Here is a 20,065-nt window from a genome sequence, read left to right as displayed (position 1 = left end):
CTTATATGTTTCTTGTTTTTCTCTATACTAAAACAAACATTGTAGCTATCATCTGTAAAATCATGTGTATCATCATTGGTAGAAGGTGGCAACCCTAGTTTGATTTGACTCTCAACTGTTTATTATAACTTTAAAGTATTAATTAAAATACAACCTAACAAGAAACCATCTGTTCTTCCCTTTGAGATTTCCACGTTACTGATTTCTGTATGTGACCTCTCTACAATCCAATCATCCTTGGACAAGCAGTCCCTCATGTGCTGTTTCATTCTCCTTAAACCTATAAATAGATTGTAAGCTTGCAAGAGCAGGGCCTTCTTCAACTTCTACAACTTTTTACTTTCCACTATGGTAATAGTGTGACAAAATGTGCTGGTGCTCTATAAAAATAACATGTAATATATCATATCCCTATTAGAACATTAAAGAACCATAAACCAGAACCATGGAGACTGAGGATGGTATGTACTTAAAATAAAGAACTCTACACATGGATAACGTTTTCAGACAATCAGAGATTTGGCCAATAAAAGCCACCAGCAGATACATGCAGCTGCATGCTGCAAAAGCATACGAATGTAGCGTGAGGCAGCGTTCATCCAGTAGGCAAGAACGTCCATGAGATTTATCGCCTGCTGGCTTTAAAGGCTGATTTTCTCCTATTTTCTCCTTTCACACTCAATTCTAACATCTCTTTCTCTCTTTTCTCTTTTCTCTATTCCTGAATGGCCCTGTTGCATTTACATAGAGGAATAAACAGATACACTTAATCAGATATTCCAGAGCGAGTAATTCAGTCTCAACGATCCCATGAGAGGATCATATCACTAGTTCTTAGCCACATATCATTAGGCTATACACTCTAGTTGGCTGAAATTTGTTTTGAGCTCATTCCAATAAACCTGCAAGAAAAGCAACTCTTTTAAAACAAAGATGAAATCTGTATAAATTGTGGACGTAGAGTTAGGAGCCATAGACTCTCATACCTTCATTTACTCAACAGCAAATTAAATGTACCATATACACTTGGCAACTCTAGGCACTCTCCTTTCTTTCATTGTTTACTGATGCTGGCAGACTGCATGCCTGTCGTTTTTTTTTTTAATCTATATAAAAGCTTTTTATATGTTGCTGTGACAATCTTCTCTGTAGTAAACATTGTCACATATCACTATGGAAGTTTATTTAAATTGCTCTGCCAATGCATCTCAAAGAGTTTATAAGTGTATCACCAGCCAAATCTATAAAGAACTTTAGGGCAATTCCATGCTAATACATCTGTCACAACTGCAAGACAATTCACCTTAATTACTGCAATACACTTTTATTTGTTAGAGTCCATGGACAAAGCATGTTTTTTTGGGCAATATGTCTCGCAGGGTGAAACTATTAAATTAATTTATAACGTAGAAGGTCTCCCTCCCAGACCAAAAATTGAGATCTGGATCTGAGCAACCCAAGAGCTTTTAAAGTTAGGAAGGGTTTGGGGGCATTAATAAGCGTTAAAATATAACTCAACAATTTGGACAGAAACTGGTTATTTTAATTTCCTTTTAAACTAAACTTAAGCATTTTTGTTATTAGCGATATCATAAATGGTCTTGAATCTAAGGTGTGTCTTCTTGCAGAGGATACATAAGTCAGCAACAGGAATGGAGGGGCTGTCCATATGGTGCGCGGAGGCCCTTATGTGGAAGCGCTTCAGAGGGCCTGGTCAGCGGAGCTGTTACCGTTCACTAATACACATGCACACACACTCTCCTCCCTCTTTCTCTATCCCCTCCCTATTTCTCTCTCTTTCTCACACCTTCTCTCTCCCCCTCGAGCTTGAACACCTCTCCCTTCCTCTCCCTCTCTTCCCATCCCACTTTTTGCGCATGAGCACAGGGGCTGTCTTTAGACCACCTCTACTGACTTTCACAGTGTCATTTCTGGGGCTGACTCATTTATTAAACCGCGTGTCAGGAAATGTGTACGGCTGAACATTGAAAATAGCATTTCTTAAGCAGTATAGTATTTACAGAGGTTATTTTATTTACACTGCCTTTACACATAACTGCCCATAAACACACATGTACACATACACTGCCCTTACACACTGCCTTTAAACATACCTGCCCATAAACACACATATACACATACACTGCCCATAAACACACCTGACCATACACACTGCCCTTACACACACCTACCCATACACACTGCCTGTACACACACCTACCCATTAACACGCGTATTGTAAAGAAGGTCTTTGATGTGGAATGGAACTGTGTGGCTACATGTGTATCATTGTCCTGCAAAGCTGGAAAGAAATTACACGGGGAACCATGCTGCAGCTCTGAAGTGTTAATATAACATTAATGTGCTCACCTGCCCATACGCACACAAGCTTACACACACATATACAGTATATATATATACACACATACACTCCCCTTACTCCCTTTCTCATCTTCCATCTTCCATCCTCCACCCTCCATCCTCTATCCTTTCCTGGGAGCACGAGGTCTGTTATTTCCGACCTTCCGCTTTTGTGCTCCCTCATCACTATGCGCTGGCTATTGGTGCAGAGTGCGGGGATGACGGCATCATTTGCCGACGCATAGCTATTAGGCAGCATGGAAGCCAGGGTCTGAAGTGACAGGCCGCATGTGCCGTTTAGAGGGAGATTGTGATCTTGTTGAAAAATGGCTTCCTGAAACATCTCTCTATTGCTGTAAAATAAAAGAAGTCAAAATACGTGCCCAGGTTCATGCGTGAAAAACAAACCCTAAGCCAGACATTTACAAGTTAAGAAATAATCTCCATGAGGGTGCAATCACTTTTACACATCTTTTAAATTTGGAATTTATAGCTAGAATTTGGTAATCATCACATACAACTCTTACAAAAAAACTAATTAAATGTATGGTAGATGATAACATGGAGAATGAGCCAATATCATGGACTGGGTCATAGAAACATAGAAACATAGAAAGTGACGGCAGATAAGAGCCAGAAGGCCCATCCAGTCTGCCCAACCTCTGAGTACTCTCCTTTAGTACTTGCCCTTATCCTATATCTAGCTTGGCATTATGCCTATCCCATGCTTGCTTAAATGACTTTACTGTATTAACATCTACCACTTCCACTGGGAGGCTATTCCATGCGTCCACTACCCTTTCCGTAAAGTAATATTTTCTGATGTTACCATTAAACCTTTGCCCCTCTAGTTTATGCTTGTGTCCTCTTGTTGTGGTTTTATTTCTTCTTTTAAATAAACTTTCTTCCTTTACTTTGTTGATTCCCTTTAAGTATTTAAATGTTTCTATCATATCCCCCCTGTCCCGTCTTTTTTCCAGGCTATATAGGTTAAGATCCTTTAACCTGTCCGGGTAAGGTTTATTTTGTAATTCATAAACCATTTTAGTAGCCCTTCTCTGCACTTTCTCCAACATTTCTATATCCTTCTGGAGATCCGGTCTCCAGTACTGTACACAATACTCCAAGTGAGGTCTCACCAGTGATCTGTACAGCGGCATGAGCACTTCCCTCTTTCTACTGCTAATACCTCTCGCTATACAACCAAGCATTCTGCTAGCATTACCTGCTGCTCTACTGCATTGTCTACCTACCTTTAAATCCTCAGAAATAATTACCCCTAAATCCCTTTCCTCACACGTTGAGGTTAGGACAGTACCAAATAGTCTATACTCTGCCCTTGGGTTTTTATGCCCCAGGTGCATTACTTTGCATTTATCCACGTTAAATGCCAATTGCCACAGCTCTGACCATTTTTCCAGCTTACCTAGATCGTTTGCCATTTGGCTTCTTCCTCCAGGAACATCAACCCTGTTGCAAATTTTTGTGTCGTCGGCAAATAAACATACCTTTCCATCAACACCATCTGCAATATCACTAATGAAAATATTAAAGAGAATGGGTCCAAGTACAGATCCCTGAGGTATCCCACTGGTAACAAGACCTTGTTCTGAATATACGCCATTGACTACAACCCTCTGTTTTCTGTCACTCAGCCACTCCTTAATCCATTCAACAACATTGGGATCTAAACCCAGAGATTGTAGTTTATTTCCATAATTCCATAATTGTCTGGAATGTGGTATGTGCAGTTAGAGGCTGCAGTGTAGTCATGTTTAGTTGTGCATTTATGAAAGCCTATTTTGTGCTATATTCTTTTGGACAATTTTAGCGGTTAAACAATGACAGTGATGATGGAATTTCAGACGACCAGCACACTTTTCTATCTACATTATGTCCTAGAACCACAAAACATATTTCTTGGCCTGGACTAGATGGAGTGAATGGTTTTTTTTATCTCCTAGCAAATTATATGTGTCTAATAGCTAAGTGTTCATAGATGCATCAAATTAATTTAAATAAATATTACTTTTGGTCCTTTAATAGAAGTATTTAGCCCTTCGTATTCCATTGAAAAACCGTACTGCATTTGTTGTATGAGTTTTAATATCCATGATAAAAGAGAGTATGCCAGCCCATTGCCCATGTCCACCAATAGTAACAAGGGCAATTTAGATAAGAGATTTAAAGCTTACACCATAAATAGCCTGTGTAAATCTAAAATGGTAAAATGAATGGCTAAAGGGTTTAGGATGGCTGGCTGGAATATTTTGATTTTAATATTTGCTTTTCAGATGTTCCTCACACCAAGGGGTTCTATGGTGACTATCAGTAACGGAGGCTTTGAGGATATTGTTATTGCCATTCACCCTGGACTGCAGGAGAATGACATGATTATTCAAAAAATTCAGGTAAACTGGAATATTTTCTACTGATTATTTAAAAAGAAAACAATGCTATTTGCTTTAAACAAAAAAACTGTGTTCAGCTCTAATTTTTAAGTAAGCCGGGATTTCCTTTGCATAGTTCAGGTGCACGGGCACCTTACCTTGTGTGGAAGAGTATGGATTAATTGTGCTTCTATTGGAATAAGTTAAAGGGACGAAAAAATATCCTACAGAAAAGTTGATTTTAGAACGAGCCACTTAGATGTTTCTTTCAGATCCGGAGCCTGATAGTCTAAACAAACACCATGATGGCAATGAAGTTATGGAGGTCATGGCAACGGGAAGGGGTTATAATAGTGGAAGAGAAAGCTGATGCCTCTTGAAAAACTAAACACGTATAAAAATGAGGCCATACTGTATATTTTTAAGCTATGTCGATTTATGACAGATGTGCTGACTTTGTATTCTAGCTAAATGTAGCTGAATTGCCCTTAACACAAAATTAATTTTTTTTTAATATTTGTGGATCCATGAAATCAAGTTTTGCCAAGACAACCAACTTGTCAATCTTTTGGCTATTCCACACTTCTCACTTCTCTTCTAGCTCCTAATACCTCGCCTGCCCTCTTCCTATTGACCTTCAATTTGTGTATCTTTCCCATATATCCTTTTCCCTTTATTCTCCATCCAGCCTCTCCTCTTATTCCTAACTAACTTTTTATTTAATATCAAAAAACCATTTGTTTACTATTATAGCAATTCTACAAATGTATATTACACGTAATGGTCAAAGATTCCAGCAGAATAGTCTGATAACACTTTAACACACTGCAGGTACCATTTGTTTCTTTACATTTTCTATTGATTTAGTGGTTCTCAAAGCCCTCAATGACTCCTAATGGACTAGGTTGTACAGCTAAACATAATAGGTTATAGTTGGGTAATTCCTAAACCCTAGCCCACTGGTGATCGTTGAGGGCTGATAATAGCGGTGAGCTGAATCCAGATCAAGCTGGTAGATACTGACCCTTTGCTGTAGAAATGTTTCATACTTTGTGTCTTTGTTTTGTTAATTTTGCATTAGCTGCACATAAATACATTAGCAAGTATTTGACATCCTATTTTAATTTCATTTTTATTGTTTAATTTGTTGTCTTTTATCACATTTCCCCAGTGACAGATTAAGACTCCATGGGGTCCAAGTAGAGTAATAATATCAGTTTCACACTTTCTAAAACCCTGTTTGCTTACCAAACTTTTTAATTAAAGGAGACCCAGTGGTCTTGTGGAGCTATGGTGCCCAATGGGTAATCCGGGGATGCCTCTTTACTTTTCATACCTTCTTCTAAAGCCAACACATAATTAGTTACACAGGGACACATAAAAATCATTCGGCTCATCTAGTCTGCCCATTCTTCCTGATATAAAAACTTTAATCATTCCTTGGGCTTGTCTTAGATTCAGGATAGCCATGTGCCTATAGCATGCTTGTTTAAATTCCCTGAATGTATTAGCCTCGACCACTTCTGCGAGGCTGCTAAACTTATCTACCACCTTTTACATCAATAGCATAACAACAGGGGTCACAGCGGTTGCAACTGCGATGGGGCCCATCTCTCTAGGGGCCTTGGGCAACCCCTGTGACCACTTGTTCCTGTCTCCTCATAGTGATTCAAAATAGTTAAGAAAGGGCACTCTCCAGGAGAGGTAAGCAGGTTGCGGGAGGGACTGTGTTTGTATGTATATATGTATAAGAGCATGAATGTGCATGCATAAGTGTATGTGAGCATGGATGTCTATACAGTGGATATAAAAAGTCTACACACCCCTGTTAAAATGCCAAGTTCTTGTGATGTTAAAGAATGAGACAAAGATAAATCATGTCAGAACTTTTCCACCTTTAATGTGACCTATAACGTGAACAATTCAATTGCAAAACAAACTGAAATCTTTGAGGGGGGAAAAATTAATAAAAACTCACAATAACCTGGTTGCATAAGTGTGCACACCCTCTTAAATAGGGTCATTACACACCTACCATCATTTAAAGTGACTGATTAATCACAAATAAAGTTCAGCTGTTCTAGTAGGATTTGTGTGACATTTGCTTAGTTGCATCTCAGAGTAAAAGCCATGGTCCGCAGAGAGCTTCCAAAGCATCAGAGGGATCTCATAGTTGAAAGATATCAGTCAGGAGAAGGGTACAAAATAATTTCCAAAGCATTAGATATACCATGGAACACAGTGAAGACAGTCATCATCAAGCGGAGAAAATATGGCAGAAAAGAGACATTACCAAAAACTAGACGTCCCACCAAGCTCTATGAAAAGACAAGAAGAAACCTGGTCAGGGAGGCTTACAAGAGGCCTACTGCAACATTAAAGGAACTGCAGGAATTTCTGGCAAATACCGGCTGTGTGCTACATGTGACAACAATCTCCTGTATTCCCGTAGAAAAACATCCAAGCCCGGCTGAAGTTTGGAAAAACCAACATCAAGTCCCCCAAAAGCACATGGGAAAATGTGTTATGGTCTGATGAAACAAAGGTTGAACTTTTTGGCCACTTTTTGGTGTGCACACTTATGCAACCAGGTTATTGTGAGTTTCTATTTTCTTTCTGTGTGTGAGCATGGATGTATATGTTTAAGTGTGTGTGAGCATGGATGTATAAGTGGTGTGAGAGCATAAGTGGTGTGAGAGGGAGTGTGTGTTGGCATAAATGTGTATGTGTGTGTTAGTGAGTATGAGTAAGTGTGTGTAATTTGTGTAAGTGTGTTTAGATATGTGTGCCAGAGTGTATGTTGGGGGGGCAAAGGTGGCACTGTGGGACATGTTGCTTGGTGAAGTTGGCGGGCCTGGGGCAATTTTTTCGCACCAGAGCTCTGTGGTTTCTTGTTAAGCCCCTGCTCTACATCAAAAGGAGAACAATGGTTTAATTGGAAGGAATAATAATACAAAGCACATGTGTGGAGGTCGAGCCCATTTTAAATCCTAATAGTGGGAACGAATAGGCAATTAGAAAGCACAGCAAGTCAAAATGAAGTGAGGTATTGGTGTTGCCCCAGTTTGACAATGTTATATATATTCGTATCAATGGATTTTTTATTTTTATTTTTAAAGGCTATGGTGACAGAGGCCACTGAATATGTATTTTTTGCGACAAAGAAAAGACTCTTCATTAGAAGTGTAAACATTTTAATTCCTAGAACGTGGTCCGCAAAGGGTAACTACAGAAAAAGGAGAAGAGAAACATATGAACGAGTAAGTCTTTATAGATATCTTTGCTGCCTTTCAACATTAAGCGTTTGCGTTTTTAGTAGCAAGACATCAATCTAGCAATAAAGTAATCAACATCAGGATTTTCAGGACATATAATTAGAAGAAAAATAAAATAATAAACTAGAGTATGTGCCCTTTTTATGTTAGATCTTGTGTGATTTACGCTTGGTACAGGCTATTTCCCATTCCCTTTTAAAGTTTGTGGTTTATAGAATAATATCAAATTAAGGTAATTTACTAAAAGTTGTGTGAGTTGACAACAATACAATAAACGATACCCTACGGGGAGACAGAGAGCCTGTTTGTATCTCCCATCCCAAAGGGGTTTAAAAATACATGTAAAAATACAATGTATTAATCATACATACCTTTGATGTACCTATAAGTAACCCAGGTTGGGTGTCAGGAGAGGGGACGGTAAAAATCATTCTCTAGTGAGTTTCATTGGTGTGTAAATTACTCAAAGCAATCATTTGCTATGCAATACTACACTACTGAGGCAAACAAAATACTTAGTATTACACAAGATGGTTTTATGAAGAACTGATCCTCCCAAAGAATCCTCCCAAGTTTCTATGACAAGGAGAGTAAAAATGAAGATCTGGGCAGGGCTGAAGATATATGGTTCTATTCACTTAGAAGTCAAGTTGTTTGCACATATATGTGTGTGTGATGTCCATGGCCGGACTGGAAATAAAATGCAGCCCTGGAAATAACTGAATACCAGATCCATATTTCTTGGTGCATTTCATTCATGCTAAAACACTTATACATTCACACTCATGCTTACACACACTCCCTCTAACACACACTTACACAGTCATGCTAACACATTCACTCTAACATGTATACATACATTACTCCATCCTATCACCCTTTACTGTCGGAGCCTTCTTTCAGCTGCTCATACATTGTGTGCTAGCACCCTGGAATAGACCTATGGGATGCACAGAGCTCCTCCTGTCCCTTTCCAAAGGCCTCATCAAGTGTCAATAGGATGGATGTTAAACAACAGCTACAGCTCTCAACGAGTCAGGTGGGATGATCAGAGATTTCCTTTCACACTGGCCTATTTGGACTGTGGATGTCTATGCAGACCTTCATACTGTGTTTTTTGCACCACCTAATGCAGAGCTCAGCGACATTATATTATATTCTGCCCTCTACCCATTGATAAGCAGGTGGCAGGGTTAGGGTGCTTTCCTCAGTCTACCTCCTTTCCTGTTCTGTGGGATGGAGGGAGTTAAGTGCTCAATAAAATAAAATAAATCTCAATAAAAATGACACTTTACAAAATGTCCTGGCTATTGCACCTCCTCTGTGCGGAGGTCCATCCATATGGGCATCAGGAGGGTGGATCATATAATCCACTGTCCCCTAATTGGAACACAATAGTGCAACCTGTGACAAAAAAAAAACATCTAGCATTGCCAGGAGAAACCCTTCAGTCTTCATCTTTGGCCAAAAAGCAGAATGAAAAAGATGATGGTTAGATGATTACACCAATTTGAATCATCATATAAAGTCAGTGCTCTATATAGGAAGACATGTTTCAGGGTTTCCGAAGTCATCTCTTTCATTTCCAAGAAGTATGTATTTCATGGGAATAAAGCAAACATTGGTGCGTGCCCCTGATCATCACTAGATCATCGTGTGACATGTTTGTTAAGTGCTAACATGGGCTCTATGTTTGTCCTTTGTGCAGGCTGATGTTATAATTGCTGAATCTTGGTTGAAATATGGAGATGACCCATATACTTTGCAATATAAAGGCTGTGGGGAAAAAGGAAAATATATTCATTTAACACCTAACTTCTTGCTGAACAGTAATCTCACATCAATTTATGGATCTCTAGGTAAAGAAAAATATAATGATTTAATAATAAAAATATAATGCTTAATTTTATATATATATATATATATATATATATATATATATATATATATATATATATATATATATATATATATATCATGAACTCTTTGCATCTGCTACTATAAGTGCTGTTTGGTCTAGTATATGATGGACCTGGAATAGCCCTTAAGACAATCAACATTTGCAAGGTTTCCAGACAGCCGGAGGATGTATGATAAAGCCAAATCCATCATCACTTAACTTCCTTTAACAACTTGTAATGCCCGCCAAAAACCCCACAAACAGTTGTTGGAATATCTATATGTGTTGTTTACAAATATGTATTTGCTGTTTTTATGTAGGCAGAGTGTTTGTCCATGAATGGGCCCACCTGCGCTGGGGAGTCTTTGATGAGTATAATACTGATATTCCCTATTACATCTCTAGTGGGTTTAAAGTGGAAGCAACAAGGTAATGTAGTCACAAAAGTTTGGTCTTTAGGTGCCTGCAAATGAGTACTTCTTGAAACACAGCGACAGAATGTAGAGCTCGCAACACTAGGCTCCAATAAAGATACAAAAAACTACAAAAACATGAAGTGTGTCCAGAGTAAAATTATACATGTTGATAGATGTTTCATCAAGGCTACAAAAACTTAATGGCCACAGATTAGACTCGGAAGAACAAAAACATTACCATCCAACTATATTTGTAAAATACTAAATATACAGCTTTTGTATGGCAGGTGCTCTATTGATGTCAGTGGCAGAAACATTGTGCAACATTGTGAAGGAGATTCTTGTGTGATAAAATTATGCGACATTGACCCCAAAACCGGCCTTTTTGAAGAAAAATGTATTTTTCTACCAGAGAAGACGCAGACCGTTGGTCAGTCTATTATGTATTTGCAGGGATTGCCTTCTGTGAGTATTTTTTATATTTCATAATGATTATTTGGGGGAGTCCTTGTGTGTGGTGGGATGATAACATGTTGGGTTAGAAAGCATGAGAGGGTGTGGATTTTGTCTTTTTATGAGGAATATGTTCATCCTCTTAAACCTGTGTTCCCTTAAATGACATAACATGTTAATATGAGTTTATATATTGAGTATTTTATTACCAGAGTTATCTATATAGACTTAATACCTAGAGAGCCATCACGCTAGAACGTCCTCATTTTGCTCTTTGGTTTCACTAATGTATATTTGGTTGCCTAGAAATTGAACATAATCATTCCATTTCCTAATATAGTTACTAAATAACTAAATAAAGTGTCTATATTACGACAAATGTAGAGACAGGTGACTATTAAATCACGTATGTAAAAAGAGTCAGTAAAAAAAAAACTTCTTTACAACCCATTCTCCACTTTAAAGTCACTTAAATGCCTTCTGCATAACAGCTTGAGACACTGAGATTTATCTGAGGTTTCGGATTTCAAGCTCAGGACATGTGCTAAGATTAATATTATTATTATTATTATATTTTATTTATATAGCGCCAACAATTTATGCAGCACTTCTTACAATAAATATATATTATACTGTATCCAGGGTATATGACAAGACTAGATTTGACAAACCGTCAGAGTTTCTCAACTTCTCAAGTATCCATAAAAGTGCTGCTCATGTGTTTTTAATTATTAAAGGACTGAAAGCCCATGTTTATAGATGTATATATGACTATAAATTCATATTATTCTTATTTCCTTTTATGTTCAGGTGTCTGAATTTTGTGATGAGACCAATCACAACGTTGAAGCACCAAGTCTACAAAACAAAATGTGTAGCTTTCGTAGCACATGGGATGTTATTTTGAGCTCTCCTGACATAATTTCTACTTCTCCAATGGATAACTGTGACATTCCGCCCCCTTCCTTCTCACTGACACAATACAAAGACAGAGTCATCACTTTGTTAGTTGATGTGTCAGCAAGCATGGAATATGTAGGTTTCTTCTTGGAATCATACAAACATGAAAATTGTATTTTACTATTTCTTTTTTAATACACCATAAAGGTTAAAGGCATACTTAAGACTTTCTTCAACTATACTGTGAAAGACATGTGTTTGTGAACAATTATCTAGATTTCAATGCTAGCCTACTGTTCTTCTTAGTTCTTCCTAGTTTTATATACTTTCATATAAACTTATCTTAACTTAAATAAAGTATGGGGTCTTTTTTTTTGTTACTAATGTTGCAAGTTTTGTTATGCTAAGCCAAGAACTATCGGTATGTTCAGGGCTGGCCTTGCCATGGAGCAGAGCTGGGCAATTGCCCCAGGCGGCACTTTTGAAGAGGCGCCCCAAGCGCCTTTTTTTTTTTTTTTTTTAAGCGGAGGAGAGAGAGGGACGTCAAGTGGTTTTCGCTTATCAAGTTGTCAGTACCCGCTCGGCGGCCCTCTCTCTCCTCTGCGAGCCCTCTAGCTCAGTCTCGGTGCCGGCTTGTAATGCTGAGCACCGGAATATGACGTAATTTCTGGCGCTCAGCAGAGAAGCAACACGCACAGTGTCAGAGCAGGGAGACTCTCGTCGCAGGACTGCTGGAAGGTAAGTGAAGTACAAAGGGGGGGAGATAGGGTAGGTAGGGAGAGGAAGGGTAGATAATGAGCAGTGGCGTCGGCAGGGGGGAGTGGCGGCATTTCAAACTTCGCCCCAGACGGCACTATGTCTTGGGCCGGCCCTGGGTATGTTTAAAAATGAAATGTTTTATGTGGATAAAATATGTTGTAAAATAATAGAAATCGACAAATGCATTCTTCATTCCTTTCAGCATAATCGGATTCAGCGATTATTTCAAGCAGCAGATGTGTTCCTCACCCAGATAATTGAAGCAGGGTCTTATGTTGGAATTGTTGAGTTCTCCGACATGGCTACTGTTATTTTGGAGCCTATTCAACTAACCAATGAGATTGAACGTGAGAAGCTGCTATCACTTATTCCATACACCGTGACGCACAAAACATCATCTATTTGTCCAGGAATATCAGCTGCCATTGAGGTATAACAAATAAAAGGTACCGGTATATCAAACTGATTCCTGTAAGAAAATATCATGCAGGAACTTTGACAATCTGAAGCCGGTTAAGCATAAAAATGAAGACTCTATGTAAATATGTTTTTTTCAAATATATCTTTTAGATTTTATTTAGAGTGTAAGTTATCTGGGGTCTGTTAACAAAGGGTTACATTAAGTTGGCTGTTGGCTTACTTATCTCCATGTAACTTGTCTTCCTGTGTCTATTCAGGCAAACAAAATATTTGATGGATCACCAAATGGCACTGAAATAATATTGGTAACAGATGGAGAAGATCACTTTATCAATTGCTATGATGAAATAAAAAATAGCCAAGTCATTGTTCATATCATAGCTTTGGGAAAAGAGGCAGAAAAAAATCTTGACCGGATTGCAGATATGACCGGTGAATGTTCTGCTATATCCTTAAAGTTAACAAGTGAAAACTTGATGGCCTTATCTAAGAATCCAAGCTAATCACTCATATGACATGCTAAAACATCTCCACTTCGGTAAATTAGGTTACAAAACATGTTAGACCAAAGTACAGGAGCAAATCATAACATCCTATAAGACAAGTTGACTTTTCAGACATACTGTGTGTTGTAGGTACAAGCGTTGCAAATTACACTTTCATCAGGACATGGAGTAGACCTGAATAAGTCTGCAGGTTATGCGAGTTGAGGAGAACATTTCAACTCACTTCAGTTGACTTGAATTAATGAAGGACAGACCTGATGACCTTGTACCCCACAAGGGGCTGAACTTGCCCTGCATAATGTTATATTTTTGCAATGAGATGACATACAAGAAAACCCTTTTTAAAAATCTATGATGCATGATACCAACTAGGCCCTCTTTGCAGTAGAAACAAACTAATGTAGAGTGAAAAACTCCAGGTATTGTTTTTATGTGTTTAATATGACTGATGCAAGAACAAAACGTGGCACTAGAGCCATCTGTTGATATTTTAAGTAGACTAGTACCAAAATATATAAATGATAATAATTAGGAAATACTAAATATATGAAATCATCTTTCAGGAGGATTTAAATTTTTTGCAACAGATGATCCAGAGATTTATGGTTTAATTGATTCATTTGCTGCAATTTCTTCAGGGAATGGAGATGTTCTTCAGCGTGCCATTCAGGTGATGTATCCCATCAAAATTATTGTTAATTGAATATTTTTTTTTACAAACTTTAGAAGAATTGGACAATTTCTAAATAGAACTTTGTGTTTTTCAGTCTCAACCAACAAGCATAAAAAACAACCAATTTTTCACTAATTATACTTCATATGAATGGTGTTATCACTGATTATCATAAATAACAAGCATGTTATCAGTTAGATAAAGCTGTGTCCTTACATGCTTTGTTTTTACAGTGTCTGATTTATCATGTAATGTACAAAAAAGATTAAAAAGAAATAATAATGCCAAGGATCCCTGAATTTGAGTCATATAATTAATAATAAACGCTGGAGTCTATTATAGACTAGTAAACTATTTTACTAGTCCATAGTCCTTTTCACTCTTGGCATTTGGAATTAAGACAACATTATTTTAACTATACGAACCATCCATTGGCGTGAGATAAGGAAATGCCCTGATAGCTATGGTAATTTTGTTATTAAATAGCTTTTATGCAATATAAATCCGGTGTTTGGGGTTGTTAAGGTTTTGAAATACAGATAAAAAATACATGATAAAACACAAGCAAGTAAAAACAAGTGTATTAATTTTTCAAAACATAACAAGGAAGGGGATACAAATAATGCTTGTTTTTTGTTTGTTTTATATAATAAGTAGGGATCCATAAGCCTGTGAATGAAAAGAGAGAATTGTGGGAACTTTTTGGTAGCCATACTTCCACCTCTGGTCCGCCTCTTTCCAAATTTCCAATCTTTTCACTAGCCTAACATATGGTTTATGTAAAATATCATACGTGTGGAACACTGTTGGTGTTGAAATTTTTAATGTGTTCTTTCCAACAGCTGGAAAGCACTGGTGTAAGCCTAAAGCCATATGGCTGTTTTAATGGCACCGTTGTCATTGATAAAACAGTTGGAAATTCCACGTTCTTTCTCATTACCTGGCAGCTGGCTGTCCCAACTATCGCTTTACTAGACCCAAAGAGAAATCTATATACTGCACCGCAATTCACCAATAACACAATTTCTAAATCTTCTAGGCTCCAAATTCCAGGAACAGCAGAGGTAATATATTATGAAAAGCGTTATTGATTTTTTTTTTTTGTTGCTAAGCCAACATAAACACAACAACATATGTTTCTGCTAGCATCTGTAATTGATAATATATATTTTTATAAGAATGTTAACACTTCTATAATGTTGTATTTCTTTCAGTACATTTAAATAATGTTTTGTTGGCAATCAGCATACCTTAGGACTTTCCAGGGTAGAAACATAGAAGGTGCCCGCAGATAAGAACCATTCGGCCCATGCAGACTACCCAGACATCTCCCTCTTCTGAGGGACTGGCTTTCTGAAGGGGCACGACTAGCCATGCAAGAGCTGTGGTTAGCCCAGAGAGAAGCTAAGCTAGCAGCAGACAAGGACAGGGCTAGCAACAGATAGCATACAATGGTTGGGAATGGAATTAGGTGAGAGTGAGTATGGTTAAACACTGCTACCCTACTCCAGAATTGTGTATAACATAGCATCATGCGTAGTGTTCTAAAGAAAGGACCTCTGAGGTCTTGAAAGTATAATGTTCATACGGTATTAGTCTATGAATGTTGGCCCGCAAAGACAGTATTATACTAAAAATAATGTGTGCAGGGAGACTGAAGATTGGCACCACCACTATAAAGTTAGAATGATAATGAAGGTGTTTAAAAATAACTAAATAATATTAGGTTCCTCTTTTTAAGACGTTGTAAGTATGATAACGTGTATATGTTTGGAGCAGACTTTAATGTCAAAAATAAGTTTCTGTTGTTAAAGGCAAAAAATGATCATCTAGGTTAGAACTACATATGGAATTCAATCAACACGAAGACTCACTGATGATGGATGAGTGTAATTTGGACAGTGTATAGAGACTAGGGGGGACTTTGTTCAAGAGTTGCAGTTGTTCTATTATGTTATGTAAATAAATAGTACACATAATACATGCTTAGGAGTCCTACTCTCTGGGAGGGGGCTGCTCATCTAAAAGCATGAACGTTAAATACAAGTGTTAATAAAATGTATTAAAGAAAAGGACAAGTATAAAACGAATTCACTATCATTATTATAACTCATACCTGCACACAATGATTTTGCAGGGCACCATTGTTATTGAACTAAAATTTTTGAGCTATAAACTGCTGATAAAGAAACTAGAATAATGATGCCATATGGAAAGTACAAAAATCAGCTTCAGCCACATCAGAAAAAGGTTAACGTACAAAAGACATGAATATATTGAACCTGGCCACCAAAAGGCAAAGGTGGCATCCTATGACACTGCTATATGTAAAGATGAGAGAGAGAGATAATTACAGGTAAATTCATGTGAATTTTTTTTTTCAAACTACTAATACATATTAATGATAGGATTTCTGTGCCTAGAGAGGACCATGGCAATATATCCTTTGCAATAATCACACCTCAAATCAAGTCATCGGCATAGTAGTCACAACTAAAGCAGCAGATGAGAATGTGCCTCCGATAACAGCGACTGCTCACGTGAATAAGGATATGAACACTTACCCTGATCCAATGATTGTCTATACATCAGTAAATCAGGGACTTTCACCTGTGACAGGATTGAAAGTTACAGCAACTATTGAACCAGAGACTGGGGATTCTGAGATCCTGGAGCTTTTGGACAACGGAACAGGTAAGAAACCAGCTTTTATTGTACAACTAAATAACTGCCCTCTCTACTAATGGTTTCTAACAATCTTTGGTGAGATTTTTAACCAGTCTTCAGGAGTGTGCCACAGGTTTCAGAGAAAAGTCTCAAAGCAATATGTTTTCATAATATCATTTATCTATTAGTTTTTTTGTGAAAAAGTTTACTTAGATAAATAATGGTGTACAGAGAAGAAAATACAGGTAGGCATAGTTCTATCATACAGAAATTCTACACATAACATGGGTGAGCGCCTGGATATGAGAAACAGACCTCGCGCTCCCACCACAGGACTTAAGAAGGAAGAAGGAGAAGAAAGGCCCTGGTCACCTTGCATGGTTCTGTTGGTGAACTTTCTCCCGGGATGACTTAACAGTCATGTTATTAGCTTAAGCAATATGTATATATAGTCCAAACAGGAAAAAGAAAATTTAACAAAAACAACAGACATATTCCAGAAAAGAAAAAAAGATACCAGATGTTACTAATCCATTTAATATTTTAAGGTGCTGATATTGCAGAAGATGATGGAGTCTACTCAAAATTCTTCTCTGGTTATACATACAATGGAAGATACAGTTTAAAAGTTTACGTCGAAAATATAAAGAATGAAACCAAGCTGGTCCTGCCTAGAAATCTGGCTCTTTATGTACCTGGCTATATACAAAATGGTAGGCACTAATTGTTTTAGAAGCGGTGTCTAACATATTATAGAAAATTACTTTGCTCATTTTTTTCTGATTTTAGGCCTGTGAATCTGTGTAATTATTTACTGATTTATAAAACGCCATCATATTCTCCAGGAATAATACATAATTGTGTTATATATCGTAGGTGAAATTTTTATGAACCCTTCACGGCCTCACATAAATGATGATGACCTCCAGCTTGATGTTGGAAGCTTCAGAAGGGTGGTGTCCGGAGGCTCTTTTGTAATATCTAATGTGCCCCTGACTCCCCAACCTGTAAAGAGCAAGCCTGGGAAAATAACTGACTTAGCGGCAAATACAAAGGGGCACACAATTGTGTTATCATGGACAGCAACAGGTGATGATCTTGACCAAGGAAAAGGTATGTATTTTTTTCTGCCTTATGAATGTAAACACATTTTCTGTTTAGGGAAATGACATACTGTCTACTGGTAGCACTGACCTAAGGTGTGAAAGGAAAATAAGCATTACAGGTGGTTGTTGTACCGTTGTTCATGTTCATGAATTATGCTTACAGCTCTGCACCCCTTTGCTCTCATGTCCAACTACGCTTTGTTCCTCCCATGACTTGCATCTTTCTTCTACCATTATTACCTCTTCCAGCTAGTCTATTTAGGATTTCACTCTAATTCTACTACTTCGCCAAAATTACCTACCCTTTCCAGGCAGTCTTTCTCCTACCCCATCTATTCAGAGAAGAATACAACCTTTCGCCTACTACCCACAACCAGTGTGCCAAAGAAACCACCCCATGCTCACCTGCAAGGTCAACATAGAGTTCTACATGTTACTGTTACTACAAGCAACTCACCTCAAGCAGTCCTATCCTACTGTCTCAACCACCTAGTAGGTTGCAAGCTCGCAAAAGCAGCGCCTTCTTCTTCATTTGCACTAGAGTGTTTCAACGTGTGTTAATATTATTGCCATTTTAAATTTTCTCTAACATCACTGTGGTAGTGCATATAACTGCCAAAAATATATGAGCATTTCATGTTTCAGCTGTATAATATGCCCAAAAAGAGAACTTGGTGCTCTTAAAAGTTTGCAATTCAGTTCAGTTAGACAATAAATCCTTTCACATCTAGATTTAACCATTATTTACATTTACTTTTATTATATTTTTCATTTCAGCATCAAAATATGACTTGAGAATGAGTGAGAATCCCAAAGAACTGAGGGAAAACTTTACCAGTGCTTCCACAGTAAATATCACCGGTATGGCACCGCAGACAGCTGGATCACCAGAAACATTTACATTTGTACCAGATGGCGTTATTATGAAGAAATTCCTTTATTTTGCTTTGATTGCGATCAATCAGGACAATGAAAGATCCGACCTGTCTAATATAGCTTTCACTGAAATTTTTTCTTTAATACAACCAGATCCCACTAAAGTTCTACCTACTGTGTCATCTACAAGCACCTTTCCAGTAAGTTATACCTATACTTCCTCATATGTGGAAATTGCAACACAAACTACCTCATCAACAGAAAGTACAGTTGGAACTAGTGCCATCATAACTGAAGATACCACAATGTCACCAGTAGACAACATGACCCCACTATCTACTAAACCAGAGAAAACCACTTCACCCAAAATATCTACTGAAACGTACAGTTCTACTCCATTATCTAGAACTTCTACCTCACCTACAGTTATCCAAACAAGTTCATTAAATTATACTCTGTCACCAAAGGCTGAAAACAGCGCCACGCCATCTGACAGCATTACCCCTTTAACTGGCACCATACCACCAACTAACATTTATTCTGCAGACACTGACAGTACCACCCTGGCAAATGGCAGCAGTATCCAAACAAGTGTTAGCTCACAAATAACTACCGTCTTCACTAAAGCACACTCTGAATATGGTGTTCCAACTGCAACATCTGACAGCACCTCACTTTTGTCAGCAGTAACAATAAAAACGACTACTACAGTCCATAATTACACCTCTGCCAACACCCACAATACATCAGTAACTGGCAATGTTTTCACACCAACAAAGATCACGGCAACGTTGGCTCAGACACATTTTGACCAAGATCAAGTAACTGTTGTGGTGGTTATAGTAGTTTGTGTATCAGCAGCTGTAATTCTTGTTATTATATGTATTATTGTATACCTTGCAAAATATAAGAGAATAATATATCCGATGACCACAGTGTAAGGCCTATAGATTCTACCATGATGATATGTACTCCTAATTCTCTCATGATTCTACCTCTTGTTTCTTTGATTTTGGTAACCAATTAAAATGCAGAATAATATATGAAGAGTATTATATATCTTAGTGCCTTGGTCATCAAATATAATGGAAATTAGAGAGTATATCTGTATAATGTATTGTTCTGATTAAAAATAAATATAAAAATATGATTTACAGTAAGTCTAGGAGAATTTCAATATTATGTTTAATTATTGGATGGATGTAAGTTTAGGTGTCAGCTTCATATGAGTATCTCGCAAAATAGACAATATAGGGTATGGTATATTTGCTAGAGAAATTCCAGTCTGTAGGAACAGTGTAGTAAGACTGGTAGGGGAGTCTGGGGAGATTGTCAGGCAAGCCAAGGTCATACATAAACAGGA

General features: G+C 37.7%; 1 protein-coding gene across 1 annotated transcript; it reads left to right on the top strand.

The window, feature by feature from the left end:
- The first annotated feature begins 4,612 nt into the window (after positions 1 to 4,612).
- On the top strand, positions 4,613 to 19,841 carry LOC128500382 (calcium-activated chloride channel regulator 1-like). Its single transcript, XM_053469513.1, has 14 exons — positions 4,613 to 4,772; positions 7,871 to 8,011; positions 9,735 to 9,885; positions 10,247 to 10,355; positions 10,630 to 10,807; positions 11,606 to 11,830; positions 12,657 to 12,884; positions 13,132 to 13,306; positions 13,944 to 14,050; positions 14,896 to 15,117; positions 16,477 to 16,747; positions 17,269 to 17,433; positions 17,597 to 17,833; positions 18,604 to 19,841. Exons 1-14 carry the CDS (start codon positions 4,614 to 4,616, stop codon positions 19,641 to 19,643), a joined length of 3,408 nt encoding a protein of 1,135 aa, XP_053325488.1. The 5' UTR covers position 4,613; the 3' UTR covers positions 19,644 to 19,841.
- The last annotated feature ends 224 nt before the right edge of the window (positions 19,842 to 20,065 follow it).

Source organism: Spea bombifrons, chromosome 6, assembly GCF_027358695.1.
Source record: "Spea bombifrons isolate aSpeBom1 chromosome 6, aSpeBom1.2.pri, whole genome shotgun sequence".
Lineage (NCBI taxonomy): Eukaryota > Metazoa > Chordata > Amphibia > Anura > Pelobatidae > Spea > Spea bombifrons.
The sequence above is the reverse complement of the archived record's forward strand: the minus strand, read 5'-3'. Positions and strand labels throughout refer to the sequence as shown.

Bases quoted from the DNA above. Each gene is read 5' to 3' on its own strand.
- LOC128500382 (XM_053469513.1), top strand. From the start codon at position 4,614: ATGGCTGGCTGGAATATTTTGATTTTAATATTTGCTTTTCAGATGTTC. The intron at 4,773-7,870 runs GTAAACTGGAAT...TTATTTTTAAAG, and splicing joins TGATTATTCAAAAAATTCAG to GCTATGGTGACAGAGGCCAC. The intron at 17,434-17,596 runs GTAGGCACTAAT...TATATATCGTAG, and splicing joins ACCTGGCTATATACAAAATG to GTGAAATTTTTATGAACCCT.